The sequence below is a fragment of the Empidonax traillii genome, unplaced genomic scaffold (genome assembly GCF_003031625.1).
Source record: "Empidonax traillii isolate 1590-97213 ecotype Southwest subspecies unplaced genomic scaffold, ASM303162v1 scaffold1344:size197939, whole genome shotgun sequence".
Classification (NCBI taxonomy): domain Eukaryota; kingdom Metazoa; phylum Chordata; class Aves; order Passeriformes; family Tyrannidae; genus Empidonax; species Empidonax traillii.
In genome coordinates this window covers 16,143-39,683 of record NW_020956537.1, presented here as the reverse complement: position 1 = coordinate 39,683, position 23,541 = coordinate 16,143, and the positions used below count along the sequence as shown (strand labels likewise).

Here is a 23,541-nt window from a genome sequence, read left to right as displayed (position 1 = left end):
AATATTATAATCTTATTTTGATCTTAAAAGATTGAAACATCAATATATGGACTGCTGAATACTTGTTATCATAATTTATATTCCAAAACTTTAAAGGAACACTTTCTGCTACTTAGCAAGGTATATTTAACTATTAGGCTATGTTCAATAAGAGACTGCCATTAGTTGAGAATTTAAGGATGTTCACACTTTGCAGTCTAGCACATTATAATAGAATAACAAATATAAAGAAAAACCCCAAAAAGTTTATCCCTTCTCTGCAAGCACAGTTAAAAGCTATTTACAACAACCTTGAACCAAGAATATTGTATGTGATGAACATTAGCAAAAAAAAAAAGGTAAACCTGAGGTTTCTAAATGGTTTATTTGCAAATAAAGATAAGTGATTAATATTTAGTAACAAGTTTATATTTTGATGATTGATAATTATAATCTGGAAATCAAACTTAAAATGGTTCAAACTTATGTTTTCTTCAGAATGGAAATGAATTTAAATTTACAATGAAGCCTTTGTTGAACCCAATCAGAACCAACCAACCAAAACCCCAAAAACACTTACAATTACTGATTCAGAATAAAAGCTTATTTAAATGTTGACAAAGAAGAAATTAATCAATGATAAACATATTAAATCCTGGCTTTCCAACCCCCAGCTCACTCACATGTTAGCACAATCCATTTACAAGGCAGTGAGGAGCTGTTAAGGACTGAAACCTCTTACACTTTGTTCTTCAAATAAGGGGCTGCCAACAACTTATTTTTCGTACGTAGTGTTGGTAGACAGTATGTTGTTACTACCATTAACAAGTACCTGATAGGCTCCATAGTTTCTCCCCCTTGTTCAAAGTCCACCCATGTTGATGCAAGAGTACTTACATACAGTACTTAATATGTTTAGCACATATTGCCTGAAGAATAAGGGACAGAAGGAACCAAGTATATAACCTGCCATAGTAGGCTTATTTCCCACTGTCACAGAAGTGATATATGTGTATCACAGTGACATTTTTTGTCCTTCAGCTGCATATTCTCAAATAACTTAAAAACCAAGCTGTGGCACTACTGCAATTACAAACTATCTGAAAGAGACAAAGGCAAGGCACCCTTGCAGCCCAGAAAGCCAATTGTATCCTAGGCTGCATAAAAAACAGCATGGCCAGCAGGTCAAGGGAAGTGATTCTCCCCCTCTACTCTGCTCTCATGAGACTCCACATAGAGTACTGTGTTCAGCTCTGGGGCCCCAAGTATAAAAAGGACATGGACCTTCTGGAGCAGGTCCTGAGGAGGCCACAAAGATGATCAGGGGCTGGAGCAGCTCCCCTATGAGGAAAGGCTGAGAGTTGGGATTGCTTAACCTAGAGAAGAGAAGGCTCTGGGAAGACCTTATAGCAGCCTTCCAGTACTTAAAGGGGGCCTACAGGAATAATGAAGAAAGACTCTTTATCAGGAAGTGTAGAAATAGGACAAGGGGTAATGGCTTTAAACTGAGAGTAGATTTAGATTGGATATTAGGAAGAAATTCTTAATTGTGAGGGTGGTGAGGCAGGTGGAACAGGTTTCCCAGAGAAGTAGTGGATGCCCCATCCCTGGAAGTGTTCAAGTCCAGGTTGGATGGAGCTCTGAGAAACTTGGTCTAGTGAAAGCTGTCCCTTCCTATGGCAGGGGGTTTGGAACTAGATGATCTTTAAGGTCCCTTCCAACCCAAGCCATTCTACAATTCTATGACATAGCCAGGACAGCTGACCCAAACTGACCAAAGGGATATCCCATAACATATGGTGTGCTCAGAAATACTAAGAAGAATACTAACCTAAGAAAAAGGAGGAGGGGGGCATTTATTATTAAGGCACTTGTCTTCCAAAGCAAACACTATGCATACTGAAAGCCCTACTTCCCAGGAAGTGACTGGACATAGCTTGCTGATGGGAAATAGAGAATTAATCTTCTTTTCCTTTGCTTCTGCATGCAGCCTTTGCTTTTCTTTGTTAAACTCTTTATCTTGACCCATGAGTTTTTCATCTTATTTTCTCCCCCTGTCCCATTGAGGAGGGGGAGTGAGAGAGCCACTTGGTGGGCACCTGGCAGCCAGCCAAGGTCAACTCACCACAAATACTGAAAAAATATAGACCTCACATTACTCCTACTTCAGAGCAATCCACATTTAATAACTGTTGCTACAAAGGAGAAATGTTCAGAGCGGTAATCAACCCGTTTTCCTGCTTTTGGAGGTTTAGGCAACATAGCACACAGGCAAGTTGGATAAGCTCTGCCAGGGGAGGTTTAGGTTGGATATTAGGAAGAAATTCTTTACAGAGAGGGTAATCAGGCATTGGAATGGGTTGCCCAGGGAGGGAGTGGATTGTCCATCCCTGGAGGTTTTTAAGATGAGAGTGGATGTGGTACTCAGTGCCATGGTCTAGTAACCATGGTGGTAGTGGATCAAGGGTTGGACTTGATCTCAGAGGTCCTTTTCAACCCGGCTAATTCTATGATTCTATGATAAGGTCTTGTTAAGTTCAGTTTTTCTCCTCATATACTTCAAATATTTAATAGGGATGGGGATGTAGGCAGAGATGTTTGTTAATTCAAGTTGATAGGGTCTATTCCTTATCCCAAAATGAAAGGACTTTAAGTTTATGCTCTAAGAGTCTACCTAACCATGATCAAGAAACATTGCCAATCCTCTTGACCTAGATAAGAAAGGGATCTATAACCTTCCACCAGTTGGATACATCTACATGTAGCACAGTCTCCTTAATCTGCACAGAGAGAAAGAAACTACAAAAACACCTTAAAAGAAGTTATCGAAGTATTCCATTCATGAATTATCCTTTGAAAGGGTCTTGTACTAACCAAAGTTTTGGCCCAAATAAAGAATTTTCTAGCTCAAATGCATAGAAACCATGCAATAACACAGCAATTAGAAAGTCCTTCTGTCTGTCAAATGAAACACATTTTTTCCTTCTGCTATGCAGAAAATTTTCTACCTAGAGGAAAGTGCAACAGTTTTGAAATTGAATTAGGTTTGGCAAGAGCATTCAGTCTTCAAAGTAATTCTTCTACTTTGGTCAAAGTTTCCTTACAAATCTCTTCTCTGAGAGGAAAAAAAAAAGAAATTGACACTGAGACAAACAACAGGCCAGTAACACAATACATGCAAACCAAAACCAACAGCAACAGATTATAAATACTGTGCTAGGCTTTGGGACAGGTCTAAACACAAAAGTACTTGGAAAAACTCTTGGGTGAGAGGGTGTCTGCTCTGCAGGCAACAGAGGAAGCAAAGGGATGAAGTTACAAGACAGTTGTGATGGGAAAGAAAATATCTTGAAAACCAAAAAACCACATTGTGTGGCTCAGAATTCAAGTGTGGGTTTTTGGGTGAGGGTTTGTTTTGGTGAGCTGGGTTTTTTGGGGGAGGAGTTGTTTTTTTTTTGAAAGCTGATAAGTCTTACCATCTTGCTAGTAGTTTTCTGGAATAGAAAAATAGAAACAAAACAGTTGAAGAAGCTGTGTACATAACAGGAGGAAAGTAAATTCCTGGGAACACAGATAAGATAGAATAAGGGTAAAAACAGGATGCTACAAGGACTGAGGCAAATTTTGTTCTACAGACTGTAAAGTTGGAATTTTTTTTTTTTTTTCAAGTGAGGAAAGTACTACTGTTCTTCCCTCTTTCTCACTGGAAGCAACAAAAAGGACAAAAGTAATTCCACACAGTTGGGCTTAAAACAAAATAAAGAAATTAATGAAATAGAACATTTTATGAAGGAGATTAATTCTGACATCTGCTCTTTTTTTTTTTTTCAAACATGGTCACAGTATAACACAATAGGTATACTGGAATACAGATAGAAAAGCCATCAGATACTGTGTATTTTACTACTAAAAGACATGCAGGTTCTTATTGTAAAAACATTAGAGTCAGTAATAGACATCTAAAACATACCAATACAGCTGTGTGATAGTCACAGAATATACTTAATTCTCTTGTGACAATATTTGACAGAGCAATGAAAACTGTATCCATTGTTGCAATATATATGCATCTTTTACATAAAAATACTTACATATATCTGGATCTTTACTTTTCTTTGTTTTGTTACTAAGACTTATCTCAAATCTATTAATATCAGATGAAAGATCGCTGGGGGAAAAGACAAAAAGCCTCAATTAATACTATACTTGACCAATACTTAAATTTATTCCAAAGTTATTTCAATCCTGAGTTCTCATGACCAGCAAAAGACAATCATATTAACAAAGATACTTAGATGCATACATAAAATTCTATCCATGCATTTGTGACTCCTGTATAACCATGCATACAGTATTTTTTTAAAGCATATACAAAGCAGTACAGTGCAAAGAATCTTAAATGCAATGCAACTTTCAAGTGAAATTCACTAATTCAATAAGAGTAAAACTTACTCAAAGACAAATTCTTCTGACCATACAGGGTTCTGTCCTTCCCTGATATGTGTTTTTGCTACCTGGACACTGTTCAGGTAGATGTTACAATATGGATTAGTAAAATGTTTTACTGGGAGCGTATGAGCTTCTTCTACATGCAAAATAAGACTGCTGACCTAAAGAAAATACACAAAATTTATTTACTTATTTAAAAAAGAATGGAATCCCCCCCCTTTGAAGGCTTAATGTTAAGGAATAATGAAACAAGATTTTAAGAGACACCAGGGACAAATTAAGAGCAACAACTTGAAAATAAACCTCCAGCACCATAATTTTAACTTATTTTTTACTTTCAAAACCATCATTTTAAGATTTGCAAATACTAACTTTTCTATGCATAGAAAATTCTACTGAAGTCAAAGACTTGTATCTTAAGTAAGAACCATGGACAAATCCAAACACAATGCTGTATTTCGTGCTTTCCTAACAGATTAGGCTCAAGTGGAATTAGCAGTGTGCCCTGGAAGCCAAGAGGGCAAACCACATCCTGGGGTGTGTCAAACAAAGCATAAGCAGCTGGTTAAAAGAGACAATTATCACTCTGTATTTAGCATTGGGGCAACCTCACCTTGAGTATTGTGTGCAGTTCTGGGCCCCACAATTTAAAAAGGATGTAAAGGTCCTTGAATGTGCCCAGATGAGGGCAACAAAGCTGGTGAAAGGGTTGGAATAAATGTCCTGTGAGGAGTGGCTGAGGACTCGTTTTGTTTAGTTTGGAGGGAAGGAGGCTGAGGAGCAACCTCATTGCTCTCTTCAGCTTCCAGAGGAGGGGAAGTGGAGAAGGAGATGCTGATCTCTTCCCCCAGGTATCCAGTGATAGGACATGTGGGAATGATTCAAAGTTGTGCCAGGGCAGGTTCAGACTTGACATTAGGAAACTTTTCTTTACCGAGAGGGTGGTCCAACACTGGGAACAGGTTTTTCCTAGAGAGGTGGTCAATGTCTCAAGCCCGTCAGTGTTCAAGAGGCATTTGGATGATGCCCTTAATACTATGCTTTAACTTTTGGTCAGCCCTGAATTGATCAGGATGTTGGACTTGCCACACTTATTTCCTTGGAAATTATTTTACTCATTCCAGTCTATAATGAAAATAATTTTCTCAAATTCTTTAGACATTTAAGATGATCAAAACTAACTGTATCCTAAATGAGAATACCATAAATATTAAATAGCATCTATCTTCTATACTATTCCTTTATGCAGTCTAATATTTGCTTTGTGTTTGCAAGTACAGAATTATTTCAGATGATCACTCTGTAGGTGCTTCGCTTTTTTGGCTCCCAATTTCTTCTGCCAGTTCATATATCAATTGACCTAATTTAGTTTAGTCCTTCAGAAGTATTCAATCACCTTTATGGTTGACCACAGAATAATTCTGCGTTTCCTAAAAAAAAAATAATAAAATGTATTCCTTTTCCTATAGACTGGTAAAACAGCTACTTCCAACATTATAGCATTCAAAGATACCAGGGATTCTTGATTCCTGTTATTCTTCAATCATCACTTAGTCATTTACGAATATCTCTCCTTTACCTCTGAAAGAAATTCTGGCCACAACAGTACTCTCAAGGAACCAAAAGAAATTATGCCATAGTCACAGTTTAGCATGTATTTGTCACTGGAAAATGAATAATATTAGTTATATTATTTTGGTTACATGTGACATAAGTCTGTCAAATCTGCTGAATTGTAAGAGTAAGACAATACAAATGCTGAATTGTTGACACTTTTACTCAAATGTGATCAGAAATTAATACCTAGCAAAGCATCTGCCAATTGCCTAAAAACCATTTTGTTTTTTGTGTATATAGGTATTATAATAGAGTGGAAGTCATTCCAGTTGCTTTATCAAAGGTACTGCATAACTCCAAGAAAAAGAAAGAACATTCAGGATTTACTATTGTTGAATGGAAAATTCTGAGATATCCTCATTTTGCAACAAGGAGGCAACCTCTCTCCCTCTCCCCCCCCCCCCCATATCTATATAGCTTCACCTGACGTAGGCGTTTATTTGACATCCCTGGACTGTTTTTTCTTAAACTGCAAAACATCTGCAGAGCCTTCATCCAGTCCTAAGAGATAAAGGCACAAAATAGTGTAACAAAAAGTCAGATTCAGCTTAGTAGTGGTAGCAGTAGAACTGACATATCAAAAAGTATCTGAAGTTGTTTCTTAAGCTTAAAAAGAACCAATTTATATGCAACTCAAAGTATGAAAATTTGAGTAGTAAAACAAAATTCATATAGGTCTCAGTAAAGCTAAATAGACATTTGCAAATCTGAAAGTTTCTCTTTTAGAAATATCAAGCATTACTAATGGATATAGAGTGTGACCTTTATCAATTTTCCAGATTAGTCATACTTAAATAAAAAATGGTATGTAAAATGAAGTAAGACTTGGATGCTTCTGAGAAAATACCAGACAAGTCAAACTTTTCTGATCGTTCTCTCCTCTATTTTTATATGCAGTTGTATTTACTCCATATGCTTCAAACAAAAAACAAAGCAGCATGAACAGAAAAACACTGAAAAGTATAACCTTCACCCCCATTATCTCTCCTCACAAATACATAAAGCATAGTAGATACTTGGGAGGGTGGAAGATGTTATAGTCACATTTCTTATGTTTTCACATGCCACTCCCTCAAATTTTTTAAGTTCTCATGAAGCACGACATTTAGGTTTTGATTAACATTCATAAAGATATAGTTCAAATATCTGCTACCTACTCTCAAAGTACAATTGAATTTTTAAAATATAGGTACATTCTTTATTGTAGCTATTCTCAGGTAAACCACTTTGGGAGTAAAGTTTAGGCTTTCAAAACCTTCCACAAAAGGGGGAACTGTCAACTATGCATTAAATTTTTATTAGCTTGCTTTCTTACTCAAATAAGAAAAAGCAAATAGAGAACCATAGAACTTACTAAACACTCTAAATTAATCTAAATATTTCCTAGATACAGTCATCTTTATTCCCCCTTGTAACAGGAAAACCTATCCCCTTAAACAAGTTTACAGCAGCAAGTATGAACAATGCACCATAGTACACATAATGACACTAGCATATGAGGCTAACACTCTACATTACATTCACTTAATGGTTTGTACAAACCTCAGACAACATGCAATCCATTGGAGAGATGCTTTGATATTTACCACATTATATGAAAACCATCAAATTTTTCTTAGTATGCCAACAAAACTATTCTTCTGTGAAATGTTACAAAGTACAGACAGCTGTAACTTCTGAGAACAGAAGCATCAGTAAAACATCTGACTTACTGAACCAGAATCATTTTATATAAGAAATCCCAGTATTCTGTATAAATGCAGTGAACATCTTAAGTGTTTAGCAAATCTTAATCAAAGCAGATTAAACCAAATGTTCAGAAAACAGGACAGGATATTCTGCCTGTCCCGACAGAATATTCTGCCTACTACACATTCTTAAATAGAATCAAATGCATTCTTAAATAGAATCAAATGCATTCTTAAATAAAATCAAATGCATAGCTTAACTTCTGACACAAAATGTCTATTTCAGAGCTCTGGAATACCAAAATAACTTCAGGAATAAAAACATAGTCACATCTTCCATATGCTCTCCTATTGGTAAGTGACTTTTAGAGAATTAAACTCCATTACTACATTTCTTAAGCAGTAAACATTATTGCTAGAGAGCTAATAACTGATACCAATGTAAAACACAACCCCCCCCTTATTTTTTGTGCAAGATCAGAGCCTAAGACCCTAAAGAATGACTGAGTTATGAACAGGAAAATGGTTTGACAGATTTTGATTGGTGGGCATACCTGCATTAGCACTTTTGTTCTTATCAGGAATGTGCTCTTGAAGCAAAATTCCCACTTACCATGCTCTGGTTCATTACTTGGAAAAGTGCTGGAGAGCAAACAATTTTTTTTTGCATTGAACTTCTCCAAAATATATTCTCCAGAAATATCTAATGGAAACTAATGGAAGTTCAGTCTATAGGACCAGACTAGAAATTGTCCAAAGTAGAATCACTAATGCATAGGTAATGTAGGTGCTGGATTATCAGCACTAACTATATCCCTTACAGATCTGCTACTTTTTCGTGGTAATATATGCTAATGTAGACATAGCCACCATTTGTTGCACATTGGCTTTCTATTAGAGAAGGATAGTAACATTAAACACTACAAAACAAAAAATTGCTTTTAAAATTATATTTACCAACAAAAGCTCTCACCTGTACTTGTTCCGGAGTTTCTCCTGCAAAGTAAAAGATGTAATGCTCTTCACTGAAGTGCTGAACTACTATCTGAAAACAGTTTGGCCTTAAAAACAAACAAAACAAAAATGTTGGGAAAAAAACAACAAGAAAAATCTCTACATGATTCAAAAGTGCATTTTGGTTGGAATGAATTATGTAATTTCAACAAAACTGCACTGCAGTTCACCTAGCTTGCTTCAGAATATTTAAGAAACTTGGAACAGTTTGTATTGAATATGCATGTACCCTGACTTACAGTTGAGGCAAAATGCACCTGATAACATTAACAAGTCTTTTATGAGGACTATTCACCACAAACATTTTAAATGATGCACAGATTCAGCATTAGATTCAAACCACTTAATCATGCATTATGTATTTACTGTTTTAGCAGTTCAGGAAACTATATTAACATAAGGAATTCTTTATCTGAATGTATTCCACAGCTCTCACAACCAATAAAACATATAGTGGATTATGATCAAATATATGTCATATAAACTTTTAAAGCTTTAAATGTGATTATAACATTTTTGCCATTTTATGTGCACACTTGATTCACAGTCTTCCACACATTACCTTCAAGGGAATTTGGCTCTCCCAAACAGAGTTACATGAGGGATCTTGCTTCACTTGCAAATGATATTTCAGTCTTCCCCTTATCCACTGACTAAGTAATTACTGGCATGGCATTTGGTGGCCATGCCCACAGGAGGATTGAGGAGGGGATCAAGAAGTAGTTGGGTCAGGGGCTACTCAAATTATTGTCAAAGACATGCAAAGCTACAGCCCTCACTGTACTTCTGAGAAAAGGGGAAAAATATTTTAAGTAGGTGGTAAAAACTACAAGAGGAATTTTGTCTCAACTACAGTTCTTCATCAATAGCTTTCCCAAGCAGGTGCAATCATACATCTCCTTCTACCAACACTTTCAGTGTTACTTATTATCTGAATACATTTTAACCCATGGTAAAGTGTTTCTTAGAAGCTACTCAACAGTCACCATTAACTAAAACATTCCCTGTTTACAGTGTCCACCAAAGCTTCATGCATAATTGTGAACTTTCATGAGGAACATATAAATACGGATTTTTTTAAAATGGTACTCTCATATCTATGGCTCTTCATTTCAATAGTTGTGCAGATTTTTCAAAATGATTGAGAAATGTATAAAAATCAGATGGTACAAGAACAACAGATCTTTGCAGCTTAAGAAATGCCACTAATTTTAAACACCTATCTTTGTATTATCTCTGTGAAAAGACTTAAAGTTGATTAAAAACTTTTAATAAATGTTAAGATGCAGGGAATAACCAGACCTGTTTAATGTGTTTTTCTATCTGTTATGAAAAAATAACGTTTGCAGGAGTAAATGCATCTTTTTCTTCTATATCCCACAGGACCACACATTTTTTTGTAATTAACAATGAAAAAAAAGTGTGATCTCTGATCTTAGTTATCAATGATACCAGAAAGTGGTTTGATTTTCAACATCTTTGCCAATAATCCCATCACTTGCAGTTGACATATTTAATACAGTAAGTGAAATTGAGAAAATGCTCTCCTGCAAAAATAATTTTTAAAATGTTTGCTTATATGAAATAACTTTTTTCTCTAACATTGGTCTAATCTGATTCTTATTGATTCCTAAATAGAAAAGCACTGATATGTTATCTAATTAATTTAGCTTTCTATTATCTGTCAACAAAAGAATGCAGATCTTTTGGAACTGACAAAGTTCTTGATCTTATCAATTCTTGGTTCAATAGGATTAAAACACTCAATACAGTTGTTTTGCGATCTTTTTAATGTCTATAATACATGTGGAACAATTAATACACAATATTGAAAAATGATAGTGCAAAATACCAAATCATTATCACATCATATTACATGAGAAAATCTTCAGACTAAGTTCTAAAATTTCTTACTAGAAGTTGTTTACAAACAGCTACTAGCAATCAAGTTACCATGGCTTAAGTTACCATGGCTTAAGTTACCATTAATTAGTCAAATTTGTCTACATATGCTCTTGCAATCTACACCAACTCTGGAATAAAATGCAATATGAAACAAGAGTCATAATACTTGCATTTAACAATCAGCAAGAGCTAAAAAAACCCCAAAACAACCTAAAAAACCCACACGTGGACAGTTACCAGGGCTCAGGTGTCAAAAAGCAAGTTTATTGTGCCGGGCCAACTTGCTCATTAGTGACATATTGTTTGTATCTTGTATATGCCTCAAACTAGTAGTTACTGTCCTGCTGCATGTAGAAGAATTAAAAAGCCAGTGCCCTACCTGCCAAATAAACTGTCGTGTACTCCGTAGACTGAACACACACTAAGGTCTATTAATCCTTTAGGTTTTGTAGCTCGTTTTTCACTTTCAAAATAAATAAGCTGGGCATCATTTCCCTCCAATATAAAGTACAAGTTTTTCCATCTCTTTCCTTTACCTGTAAGGAAAGCAAGTAAGAAGTTACAGTACTGTTTTAAAGAAAATGCAGGCAGTAAGGTTTTTGTCAAAATGCAAACAGAAGAACAACGCACAGTTAATCATGCTTAAGCAATATCAGTATATATACTCAATTTTTTTCAGCATGTAGCTAAAACTAGACCCTCTTCACAGATTCAAGTACAATTTTAGATGGTTCACTGAATATTTTCATTAATCTCAACAGGATTAAACAAGTGCATATGAGCTCCGTCCATATCAGTTAGAAGACTATAATCTATACAGTCTGCAAATAATGTGTGATGCTGTAAGTGATCCAATTTATTATGGTTATTTTAATTAAGAAACACATTTCTCTTGACGTGAGAAAATTATTCCTAAACTCTTACCAACTTATCAGCATAACAAATTGCATCTCAATATCCTAAATCAAAATGACTAAAAACCAGAAATGGGAATACAATATATGCAAAGTTGGATCAGAACCATGCCCCAAATACACATATATCAAAAAATTTGGCCAGTTTCACATTTTAGAAAAAAAAAAAAAAGAAAAAAAGCTTTAAAAAAAGTTAATAACCGGAGATTTAGATGTCAAAGTTTGTTGGAAGACACATTAGATGTACCAGTAAAATGTGGATTTAGCCACTGACTAAACCAAAAAAAAATCACTTGCTGTTTAATGTCCACTTAACACAATTGATAAGGAACTTTCTGCAACTAACTCATATAGAAACCACAGCACATTTTGGAAAAACATTCAGCCTTAATTTTCAACTTGATCATCATAGATCCACCACAGCCCTTCATAAACAAGCACTAGTACTCACTGTTTTGGAAAAGTAACTTTAAAATCCATTTATTATATTCAACTAGATGGAAGAGTGATTTTATTAAATTTGTGTTTTGTATGCAGGTATGTGCATCTCCACATCTATTCAGTACTCTTGCTTGCACATTTAAACTATCTCTATCCTTTTTAGGTAAAGATTTTCACTTCATTCTCAGCTGACTCCTCACCCTACCACAACTTCTCTCAGAATTAGCACTCTCAAGAGATGCCTTTCTTGCTTTATTCAGAGGATCTAGTTTTTATTTCCTTTCAATGCATCTTTAAATTTGGCTATTTTTAAATGCTTACCTTCTTTCTCACTTTTGCTTACTATCCAGATCTCTATCTGGTACTTATTGTTTTAGCTACTGTCTTTGTCATACGCAGAAACATTATTGATGGGGTTTTTGGTTTTGTTTTTTTAATTGACTTTAGTGGAAACAGGAAAAACTAAAATCATGACACTTGGAAAGGAATTAACTTCCTCAGAACTTCAAAATCTTGTTCAATGATAATTCTTCAGGGATATATTGAGATGAGTCAGGCAGTTATTAATCCAATAATTCTATACTATGTTGACTGTGCCAGTGTTAGAGTCTTAAAAAAAGTCTCAATATACCTTGTACACCAGAATACACATTTTAAATTAAACTTATTACCTAACTTGAAATAACAAAATTAAACCAGCTTTGGTCTCCAACAAATGTACTGATTTACATTAATCTAGTTCTCTTTAACTCATGTGATCAGCCTACATTTAAACAAGTTGTGTATTGAATTTAAATACATTTTATGAACGTGTACTTCATTTGAGTCTGAATACAACCTTTGATAAAAAGCGCTTAGTTTTCGTGCTGTTTTCTGATTTTTCTGGCAAGAATCACCAATCAACATCTTTCTATTGCATGTCATTTTATGTATTATGTCTTTCTATTTATGTACTTCTTAAGGAAAAAGAACCTTTCATACCCTTTACAGGCTTTCTACCACCTTTTGCTCACTTCAATTTTGACTCCACTATTACCACTACTACACAAAATATGCATCCATATCTGCATTCTTTAGAAAAAAATATTTCATAAAATCAAACAGAACTCACTTTTTTTCAGAAGATATCCTTTTTTGACAATATTTTTATAAAAAGCATCCTTTGTTTTGTGACGAATTGTATTATAGATTTCTTTTCCATCCACTGTATCATTAAGCACTTGTTCTTGATGCTGGTCAACAAGGAAGAAATCAACATTTTTTTAATCTCAGAAATCACTGTGAAACAATTGCACACTATGAAGTTGCAACTGAAATTTTATTGAATGCTACCAATTCTTTATTCTCTCATGTGTCTTAACAAACCAATATAATTTAATGCAATACCTTTGCCAGAAATGTAATATAACTATTTCTTGTGGAATTATTAGGCCACAATTATAATATGAGAATAAAAAATAAGGTTTAAATACAGACCAACTTTCAAAGAGTAACATCTGTATTTATTTTTTAAATAATAAATAGAAAGCAGCATCTTTCAGCGATTTAAGAAAAATTTACACAAATCTTCAAAGGTTATTTAGCTTCTAACTGTCTTCTACCAAGGATTTTGGGACTGAGCAATAAATGATAAACTCTGAATCAACAAGAATGGTATAGATTACAATAAAAACTGAATTAACACACAATGTTGCACAGTTCCTCACTAATCTTATTAGCACTCATGTCCTAAATGAGTATAATTCTAACAAAAAGCAATAGGAGAAAATAGAAACAGGACATAGAAAAAGGATAAATTCACATAGAAAATTAAGATCTGGAAATATAAATACCCAGCTATAATGGCCAAAAGCCAAGCCAAGTTTGACCTTACCAAGTCGGCTGATCAGCAAAATTTCTTTAGCCATAATAAAACATGAAAAGCAAGACTATCAAACAGTGACAACAGTAACAAGTTGAAGTAATATATGCACTAGCTCCATACTAAATACTTCGCTTTTCTCTCTTATCTTCCCTCCCGCATATCCATAAGAATCATGGTTTTGAACAACATGACAAAGGCAAGATGAAAAACATTTTGGTAAAAGGAATTGCAGGACTGACAACAGAAGCAATACCCAAGTTTTTACTAACGCAATATAATCTCCATAACATACTATGAAAGAAACAACATACAAAACAACAGATTTAGTGAAAAATCTTTTAAAGTAAATTTCAAAATTAGAAACAGGAAATCTATTAGATTAAACCAAACAGTACACAAGACTTCTGAATTTTTTTCTTCAAAAACAGAGTATGACAATATGTGGTAATTACACCACCAATAACTTTTATTTTTTTAAACAAAGGAAAGTCACAAATATATCTGAATAACTTAAAATAGTTTGATGCAGTCTCACATGGAAAATTAATCAACACAAAGAGAGAGTTATTGATACAGGAACCATAAGTGGATATACAAAGTGCCAAAAGAAAGATGATCGCCATAATCCAAAAAAAAAAAGATGGAGAACAAGGAAAGTTATTAGATGAAGCTTTTCAAGGATCAGTCTCTGAATTCAATTTCCTCACATTTGTCTCAACCACGTTAAAGAGCATGAATTAATAGTAGCAGACAACTGGGAAGCATTGATGACAAGTCAATCAGCAATAAGGCATAAGTCTAATAATACAAGATAAAATTTGCACTTGTTGATACTTGCCAATAGAATACAATATAATACAATGTGGCTACAGTAATGACACAGATAACATTCTGCAATCTGGTAAACAGTCTCACAGAAAAAAGAAATTACTAATGGCATGGTATGCTGCACTGTTCTGGTCCATTACATTTAAGAAACACAAACTCACACTGGAATCGGTGGTAGAGGGCAACTACAAAAACATTATGAAGAGACAAAATCCAGATTTGGTTTGCTCAGCTTAGTGAGCTGAGTAAATAAGAATACATATTGAATTAATATAATAGATCTAACAAAGGGGTAACTATTTAGGTTAGAAATTAAAACCAAATTTCTAACCATCAAAACAAGAAAGGTGGAGAATAGATAAGGACAAAGTATAAAAATACACTTTTGAACTAGTTAAACTTTATGAAAAACTAGACAATATGGTTTGTTTATTATCAGTGGTCTCTTAGGATGAATTTATGCTACAGAGTGACAATGTTCCTGAAAACACCCTGTAAATCCCAGCCTCTTGATCATCTCTGAAGCTTTTCTGTGTATATGGATTTTCTTCGGGGGAAGAGAGTCACTAGACACAGAAGAATGGAGAGTAGCCTAGTTCAGGGACCAGAGTTAGGGGCACAAGATGAAGCATTTACACCCCAGAGCACAGACAAAGCTTATCATAACTTCTGTTTACTACAAGCCAACCTTAAATAAACAAATAAATATGAGGATGAAATTAAAGAAACAGACAAACTCAAAAATTCAGGAGAGGATGATGCTGTTTAACTACCATGGATACCTCTGCTGCAATTCAGTTCCTATATTATAAATATTTGAGGATTAAGTCAATACTTCAATAACAAGTGCTCAGAGATAAAGTTTTACCTGCATTGGAACAGGATCTTTAAGGTAATATCCTTCAACAATCTGTTCTTTTCTATAATGTTCAATGATCTCAGCAATACTGTTTAAATAAGAAAAATAAGATTTAAAATGTTAAATCAGTTAGATTTTCCTCTGTATGAGACATGCAATGACACTATATTTCCTCACAAATTTATAATAAAAATCAAGTGGAAAACATCATAATCTCATTTGCAGCAATGACAATCTACTAATACATTGAAGTCAAGAAAATGCACAGAACTGTTATTATAATGTATTTATTCTAAATTTCACAGAATATTTTCAATCAGTTGTTGAAAATGCATGTATTGAGTCTGTCTGGGATGGAGTTAATTTTCCCCACAGCAGCCCTTACAGTACTGTGCTCTGTATTTTTAGCTAGAAACTTGTTGATAAACAACCAGTTTTGGCTACGGCTGAGCAGTGCTTACACAGCATCAAGGCTGTCTCTCCAACCCCACTCCTCAAAGGTCAATATGCTGAGGGTGGGCAAAAGGTTGGGAGAGGACATAGCCAGAACAGCTTACCCAAAATGACCAAAGGGATATCCTATAACATATGGCATTGTGCTCTGCAATAAAGGCTAAGAGAAAGGAAGGTGGGGGGCATTCATTATTAAGCCGTTTGTCTTCCAAAGCAAGCACTTTGCATACTGAGGCTCTACTTCCCAACAAGTGGCTGGACATCACTTGCTGATGGGAAGAAGAGGAAAAAAAATAATTTTCCTTTGCTTCTGTGTGCAGCCTTTGCTTTGCTTTGTTAAACTGTTTTTATCTTGACCCATGAGTTTTCATGTTATTTTTCTCCCTGTCCCACTGAGGGGAGGTGGGGATTGGAGGGGGTCTTGGTGGGCACCTGGCAGCTAGCCAAGGTCAACCCACCACAATACCAAATGAGTATGCTACCTTTTCCACATTCAAGTAACATGTGCATTTCCCAGTTCTCCAACCAGGCTGAAAATTGCTATTTTATTGGTAATAATTTTCAAAGTCCTAGAGTAACTAGGGAAGGGGAATGGAAGATACTTCAAACTGTGCAAAGCAATTTCTTTCTAGGAAGACAGGAATGGGAGGTAAAAAAAGTTTTGTAACATGGATTATTCAGATTATACTTCAAAATACTGAGCTATCATGTTAAATTAAACACCCAGTCAGTAACATTCATCTATGGCTAAGCTTACATTCTAATTACCAGAGTCAGGTTTAAATTCTATTTTGAAGGATCAGGAGAGAAGTAGTGACAAACACAATCTAAAATGCAACATATCTTTGAATTGCTCTTATTTTTGCAGTTATTGAGTAACATTGTTATAAAGAGAAGTTAACATCAACACAGATGAAACATTCATATGAAATATCAACCTGAAGATAAAGAACTAAGTAATTCAGTAGAGAACAAAAACATACATTATGTGTTTTCTCACTTCATATAGACTGTTAGCTGTGTGTGCAAATGTAATCAATAAGGCACACTTTGGCCTATTACACTCGGATAAAATTTTGTCCAAAGGAAAAATATAGGATACTATAAAAATTATCATAAAAACAATCATAAAATACATGTAATTAAAACAATAAAGACATCAGTTTGCTTATTCACTATTTCATTCTTCTAAAGCTATGAACTAGTGCATACTCATTAATCTTCCTGTAAACATTTTTATTTTTTCAAGTTTGTAATGTGACTTGAGTTTCTCAGTATTGCTAAAAACCAAATAAATTTAAATTTTTATTGATATGCAACATGCATATGCCATTTTCTTCATAAAAATTTAAGCTTTACTACACTGCATAAAAGAATCACTCTTTGTATTTTGCATGTTGAGCGGCTATTGCCAACATTTTTTTATGACGGCAATCAATAATAAAGGAGCTTTATACAAGTTTTTTCCTCCTCCATCAAATCAAGAATACCTTGACTGTCAGCATCTCCTCTCCTTCCTTGGTTAAAGAAACAGGAGTCATCCCTCAACATAAGAAGTTGTAAAATGAGTTGAAGAATAAACTAAGTTGTGCTTGAAAACTCATTTTGGAGTTAGAGTAACATATAGACTAGGACTTTATACCTGGATGGAGCAATTGAGGTTTTCTTTTTTTTGCTTTAGCCCTCTTCTCCCCCAGACAAAGTCAATTCAGATGGTCATTGTCTGTTGTCTTACCACTAAAGCAGTCCAAATGACTGAACAAACCAAACATTACAAACAGAAAGATACTACATATCATCAAATACACTTGAGAATGAATTTGCAAGTGATCCAAGTTATCTAACATGTAAAATGCAAAACATGAGATCAGACCACAAAAAGAATCTAAGCGACAGGAAAAAAGGGTTTGTAAATCTTTTCAGCATCTGACAGCAACAAAATCCTACTTACACAAAGTATATCAAGGAAGGTATAAATAAGTATAAATTTAAAAAAATGAATGGTTAAACATGGTTTGATATAAAGAAATAAATATGAGTCTCAATACTACACTACAGTTACTTTAGTAATTGTAATATGTTTACCACAGAGTTTATTAGGCTGCCCAGATCCTAGCTACCTGGATAATTTTAAAAGTATCTCATCATAATGAGTAGTACCAGTCTTTTAATACTTAATGAGTGGATTAAGGGTTATTCCAGCTGCTGACATTTCAAATAGTGAAGAATCCAGGAGACAGAACACTACCCTATACACCATCAAATAATAAAGAAAAAGAATTAACATGTTAAGCCCATATTGTTCAGCCTATCAAAATATGGATTAATCTATCAGTTAAAATAAAAAAGGCTTCAAACAATTCCAGACAATATCTAGTCTGTAATTATCTCTCAAATTAAAAATAATTTGAACGTTTCAATGTATAACTGTCAGGTCAATGTTTCTTATGTTCTACTTTGACATGGAATTGCCAGATACATCACCCTGTGCTGCTGCCCCCCTTCTAAATTTTTCAAGGTTTTTTGAAAACTCTCTTAGGAAGGTTAGATTTCAGAAAGAAAACAAAAAGAGAAGCTTATCCTACTCCACTTCCTAAAATCAGAAATGAGACATTATTAAGTGGTATCGTACATTCAAATATTGTTTTATTTCCCAGGTAGTTTGCATATCCAGACATGGGACTGGAAGTTCCACAACCTATATAAGTAATACTACATTTCTGCCTATATTCCAAAAGCAAGTATAGATAGCATTTTCCTCAACCCTCCCAGTAAGGGGGAGAAGCTTTAGAAGAAACAGATGAACTCAAGACATCAATACCTGGCTCCAGGACTGATGCCTCTACCAGAATGTTGTTTTTTATAACCATGGAAAAGTCTTTGAGACACAAGGTATGCTGGGGCCTGACAGGATCTACCTGTCCTGACAGGGGAAATGTTTCCTTGCTTATAAGCTGGCAGGACTGATTGAGAGGGCTTTAAACCAGAATCAGTGTGGGAAGGGAATCCCAACAGGAGAGCTGAAGGTAAGCCAAGGGTTGTCATGGCATTGCCTGAGGATGGCAATGCTAAATGGCAACATTTATGCTGCTCTGGGGAGCACTGAGGGCTTAGGAGCACATCTGAAATGCTTGTACATATGCAGTACAAGAAACAAACAGGATGAACTGGAAGTGTTGGTCAGTTTCCAGAACTATGATGCCATTGGCAAGACTTGGTAGAACAAGTCCCACAGTTGAAATGCTGGGATGAAGGGCAGTTCAGAAGGGATACACACGGCAGGCGAGGTGAAGGAGTTGCACTGTATGTAAAGGAAAGATGTGACTGTACAGCCCTTACAGTTAGGGATGATGTGGTTGAGAGCCTCTGGGTGAGGATTTGGGGTATGGAAAACAAAGCAGCTGTCATAGTAGGTGTCTACTACCAATCACCCAGACAGGATGATAGCACTGATGAGTTACTCTACAGGCAATTAGAAGAAATCTCTGGACCAGTAACCCTTGTCCTTACGGGAGTTTTCTACTTCCCTAACATCAACTGGGAATACCGTATTGTTGTGACAATTAACTCTAGGAAATTCCTGAAGTTTGTGGAAGATAACGTCTTGTCAGTGAGATGACTAGGAAAGATGCCCTCCTAGACTTCTTGTTTGTGAATAGAGAAGGACTCATTGGAGATGGGATGGTCAGTGGCTGTCATGGCCACAGCGATCATGAAATGGTTGAGTTTAAAATTTTCAGTGTAATGAGAAAAAATGTCAGCAGAGTTGCTACCTTGGATTTTAAGAGAGCAAACTTTAGGCTATTCAGGTAGCTAGTTAGCAGTGTCCCCTGGGAATCTGCTTTTGAGAGCTTAGGGGTCCATGAGTGCTGGTCAGTTTTTAAGAAGCACTTTTTAAAAGTACAGGAGTAGGCAATTCCATTGTGCCGCAAGTCAAGCAAGCGTGGCAGATCAGTTTGGTTGAACAGGGAACTCCCTTTGGAACTCAAAGGGAAAAGAAAGTGTGTGATCTCTGGAATCAAGGTCAGGTTTCATAGGAAGATTACAGAGCCCTTGTTTGCATATGAAGGGAGAAGACATAGAAGGCCAAAGATCAACTAGAGTTGAAACCATGGCTAGAGAGCAGGCCTGCAGAAAGGGTCTAGGGGTGCTGGTTGACAGCAGGCTCAATTGGAATCTACAGTGTGCCCTGGAAGCCAAGAGGGCAAACCACATCCTGGGGTGTGTCAAACAAAGCATAACCAGAGTTAATAAAGAGTTTCTTTCTCTCTCTTCTTTGCTCTCTCCTATTTATACAGAGAGATAGGATTCCCCCCCACCACCTTCTCTTCTCAAAGCCGAACAGTCCCATCTCTCTCCACTTGTCCTCATATGACAGATACATGTCTTTTAAATTCCTACAGGGATGGTGACACCACCACTTCCCTGGGCAGCCCATCCCAATGATTAACTACCCTTTCAGTGAAGAAATTATTCCTAATATCCAATCTAAACCTTTCTTGTCACAAAGTGAGGCCTTTTCCTCTCATACTGTCACTAGTTCCCTGGGAGAAGAGGACAACCCCCACCTGGCTACAACCTCCTTTCAGGTAGTTGTAGAAAGCAATAAAGTCTCCCCTGAACCTCCTTTTCTCCAGGCTAAGCAACTTCCATTCCCTCAGCTGCTCCTCATAAGACTTGTACTCTAGACCTTTCACCAGCTTTGTTGCCTGTTTTTGGACACACTCCAGCACCTCAATGTCTTTCTTGTATTGAGGGGCCCAAAAGTGAGCACAGTATCCAAGGTGCGGCCTCATCAGTGATGAGTACCCCAGTAGTCACCTATCTTATCCATGGAATAAAGATCACAAAAGTTACATGCTTTACTGAAGTCCATGAAAAAATACCATTTCATCATCTAATCAAAATAATTCACTCAATATGTACTTAACATTTCCTATATATTAGGACCTTCAAATAAACAACTAAAAGACTACATATGGTCTGTTTTGTAGTGATGATATAATAATGAAAGCAAATGTCCATATGAGAGTACAAATACAGTCTGTTAGCTATACTCATCAATAGAAGTTTTGAGTAATTTATATGCAGAATAGTGAGTGAACATGCAAAGGGTAAAGGTTAGTGGAAAAAGTAGTCTTCCTCTGCATATAAGAACACTAGATTCCCAAGATGTACCCAGGATTTTTTTGCCATGATCACCCAAAATAGTTTTATCTTGCTTTTGGAATATAGTCAGAGACATAGGATTGCTTATATTTGTTGCAGGCCTTCCAGTCCCATGTCTGGATATTTAAATTACCTGAGAAATAAACCAATAGTCAACTTTTGAGTTGTTTTCCTAAATATTCTTCAGGCTCTTACTTTTGTATGGAAAGCTTTGTTCTATAATTTATGTGGCTATAATTGTAATCAATACTCTGCGAAGAAGAGATTGGCTTTATCCATTTTTTTAATCCCACTTAAAATCATTAAAGTCGCAAGAGAAGAATATTCAAGAGAAACAACACTACTACCAAGTATGATATTTTTAAAGTTTTAGTCTAGTACTAGTATCAGATTTAAAGCAGATACCTTCAGAGCATTTAAAAAAATAGCTAATAAAAAAGACCAATGAAAACTATTTAATGCATGCATTTAAACAAGCAGCACTTCTTCAACCTCTAGTTTTTCACCTTGAAGACAAACTCTACATTTTTAGATAAATTATAAAGAATAAACACAGATATTCTCTCTGCCCCAAGAAATGCTCATAAATAATTTCATTATCTTGCATAAACTCCTACTTCCTATATTTCTGTTCTGGATTTAATGCTGTTTGATGCTTTTCAGCCACTTCTGACTATTCCATACAACAATCCACCTTAGTCTTCATATATTTAAAGACTTCCTTCTTTCAGAGTCCATAACAAATAAACCAATACAAGAATTAAAAAAGCCCATAGAAAGCTATTCCTTTTTTTTCTTCTTGTTATTGCCCTCTGCAGCAGATCTTATGGTAAGTAATTTACGGCAGTTACAACCTTGATTTTGCATCATTATACTGCATTACATACTGTTTGAACTTCCAAGTCTATCGACTTTCAGTAAATATGAACTTGGACAGAATTTGAGCCTAAGAGTATATTAGCAATTCCCCAAAACATTCAACTAAAACTAGAAGTCTTTCAAAGTCAAGTAAGTTCTCTTTCACTGAGGAAGATCTTTGCAATCTAGGTACCAAAATATTCAAAAAATCCTCTAAAAGCATATTATCATAACTTAGTGATGCTTAATCTTTTCATCTTGTTTTCCATCCAATATCAAGGAAAGAATCTTCTCTAGTGAATCCAGCAGTGGGAAATTAATTTCCTAAAGTAATAACTTATTGCAGTAAGCTTCTGGAGCTATATTATCTAATGTTACAAAGTCATTTGAGATTAATAAGATTTCCGCTAATTTAATTAGTTTATCACCTAGGGTGTCTGAAGTCTATCATCCTCCTAATACGCCATGTAGCTAGAGAATGGGCAAAAGAGGATTTACCTTCAAAGGCTGACACTGCAGCTAGCTTGATTTTCAATGAGGATGTCTGGAGGCCAGACTGATTAATGTAGAAGGTACTCAAGCAGCCTGTGTGTGGGACATACATACGTTAATAAAGTTCCAATTGCTTAGTCTCAAACCATTGTCCATTTGAAATCATATGAAGAAGTCCACTGAACTTCTTAGTTAGGAGACCTCAACATTTTCTCAGACACACCAGCTGCTGGATCTCTACCCACTCAGAAGCCAAGCTGGAATTGAGAAAAATTCTCTATTGGGATGAAGAATGCCCTGGTTCTGGGTGAACAAGACCAGAAATTTTCTGATCATGTGACAGGCAATGGCCTCAATTAAAAGAGAAAGTTGAGTTTTCCCTACTGAGAAATTTTGATAACCTTATTCATAGAGTTGTCACAGACTCAAGGATGGAGCTTTATTAATAACTTTTCCCATGAAAGGGGAGACTTATTTCGTGTAATTTCTTTTTTTTACATATTAACATATTTTTATACCCATGGCAAAAAAAACCCATCCTAACTTTCATCACTCTAAATTCAGTGATCTGCACTTCTGACCAAAATATCATTCAGATATTTTAAGGTGATTAATTTAATTACTTTTTTCAACAATTAAGGTTATTTTTCCCTTTGTTGTCAATACCCATTTCTATTATTTATACTTTAAAATCCCTACTGAATATCTCCAATAAAACTAACATTTTAATTTCCCCCTTTCATATACACAAAACTCCCTAAATCATAGAATCATAGAATAGATTGGGTTGGAAAAGACCTCCAAGATCATCAAGTCCAACCCCTGATCCAACTCCAATTACTATATCATGGCACTAAGGGCCACATCCAATCTCTGCTTAAAAACCTCCAGGGATGGTGAGTCCACCACCTCTCTGGGTAGGCTGTTCCAATGCCTGATTACCCTCTCCGTAAAGAATTTCTTCCTAACATCTAACCTAAACCTCCCCTGGCAGAGCTTGAGCCCATGTCC

The 23,541-nt window shown here is 35.5% G+C and overlaps 1 protein-coding gene across 1 annotated transcript in view; it reads right to left on the bottom strand.

Annotated features, from left to right (window-relative positions):
• The window catches only part of LOC114069721 (ras GTPase-activating protein 1), a gene marked incomplete at its 5' end in the record, with an annotated part of 79,482 nt that overhangs the window by 41,601 nt on the left and 14,340 nt on the right, over window positions 1–23,541 (bottom strand). Inside the window, 7 exons of the mRNA XM_027906708.1 lie at window positions 4,071–4,147; window positions 4,432–4,589; window positions 6,469–6,546; window positions 8,707–8,794; window positions 11,032–11,188; window positions 13,119–13,239; window positions 15,568–15,646. Coding sequence (XP_027762509.1) covers window positions 4,071–4,147; window positions 4,432–4,589; window positions 6,469–6,546; window positions 8,707–8,794; window positions 11,032–11,188; window positions 13,119–13,239; window positions 15,568–15,646 — 758 coding nt within the window. The remainder of the gene's footprint in view (window positions 1–4,070; window positions 4,148–4,431; window positions 4,590–6,468; window positions 6,547–8,706; window positions 8,795–11,031; window positions 11,189–13,118; window positions 13,240–15,567; window positions 15,647–23,541) is intronic.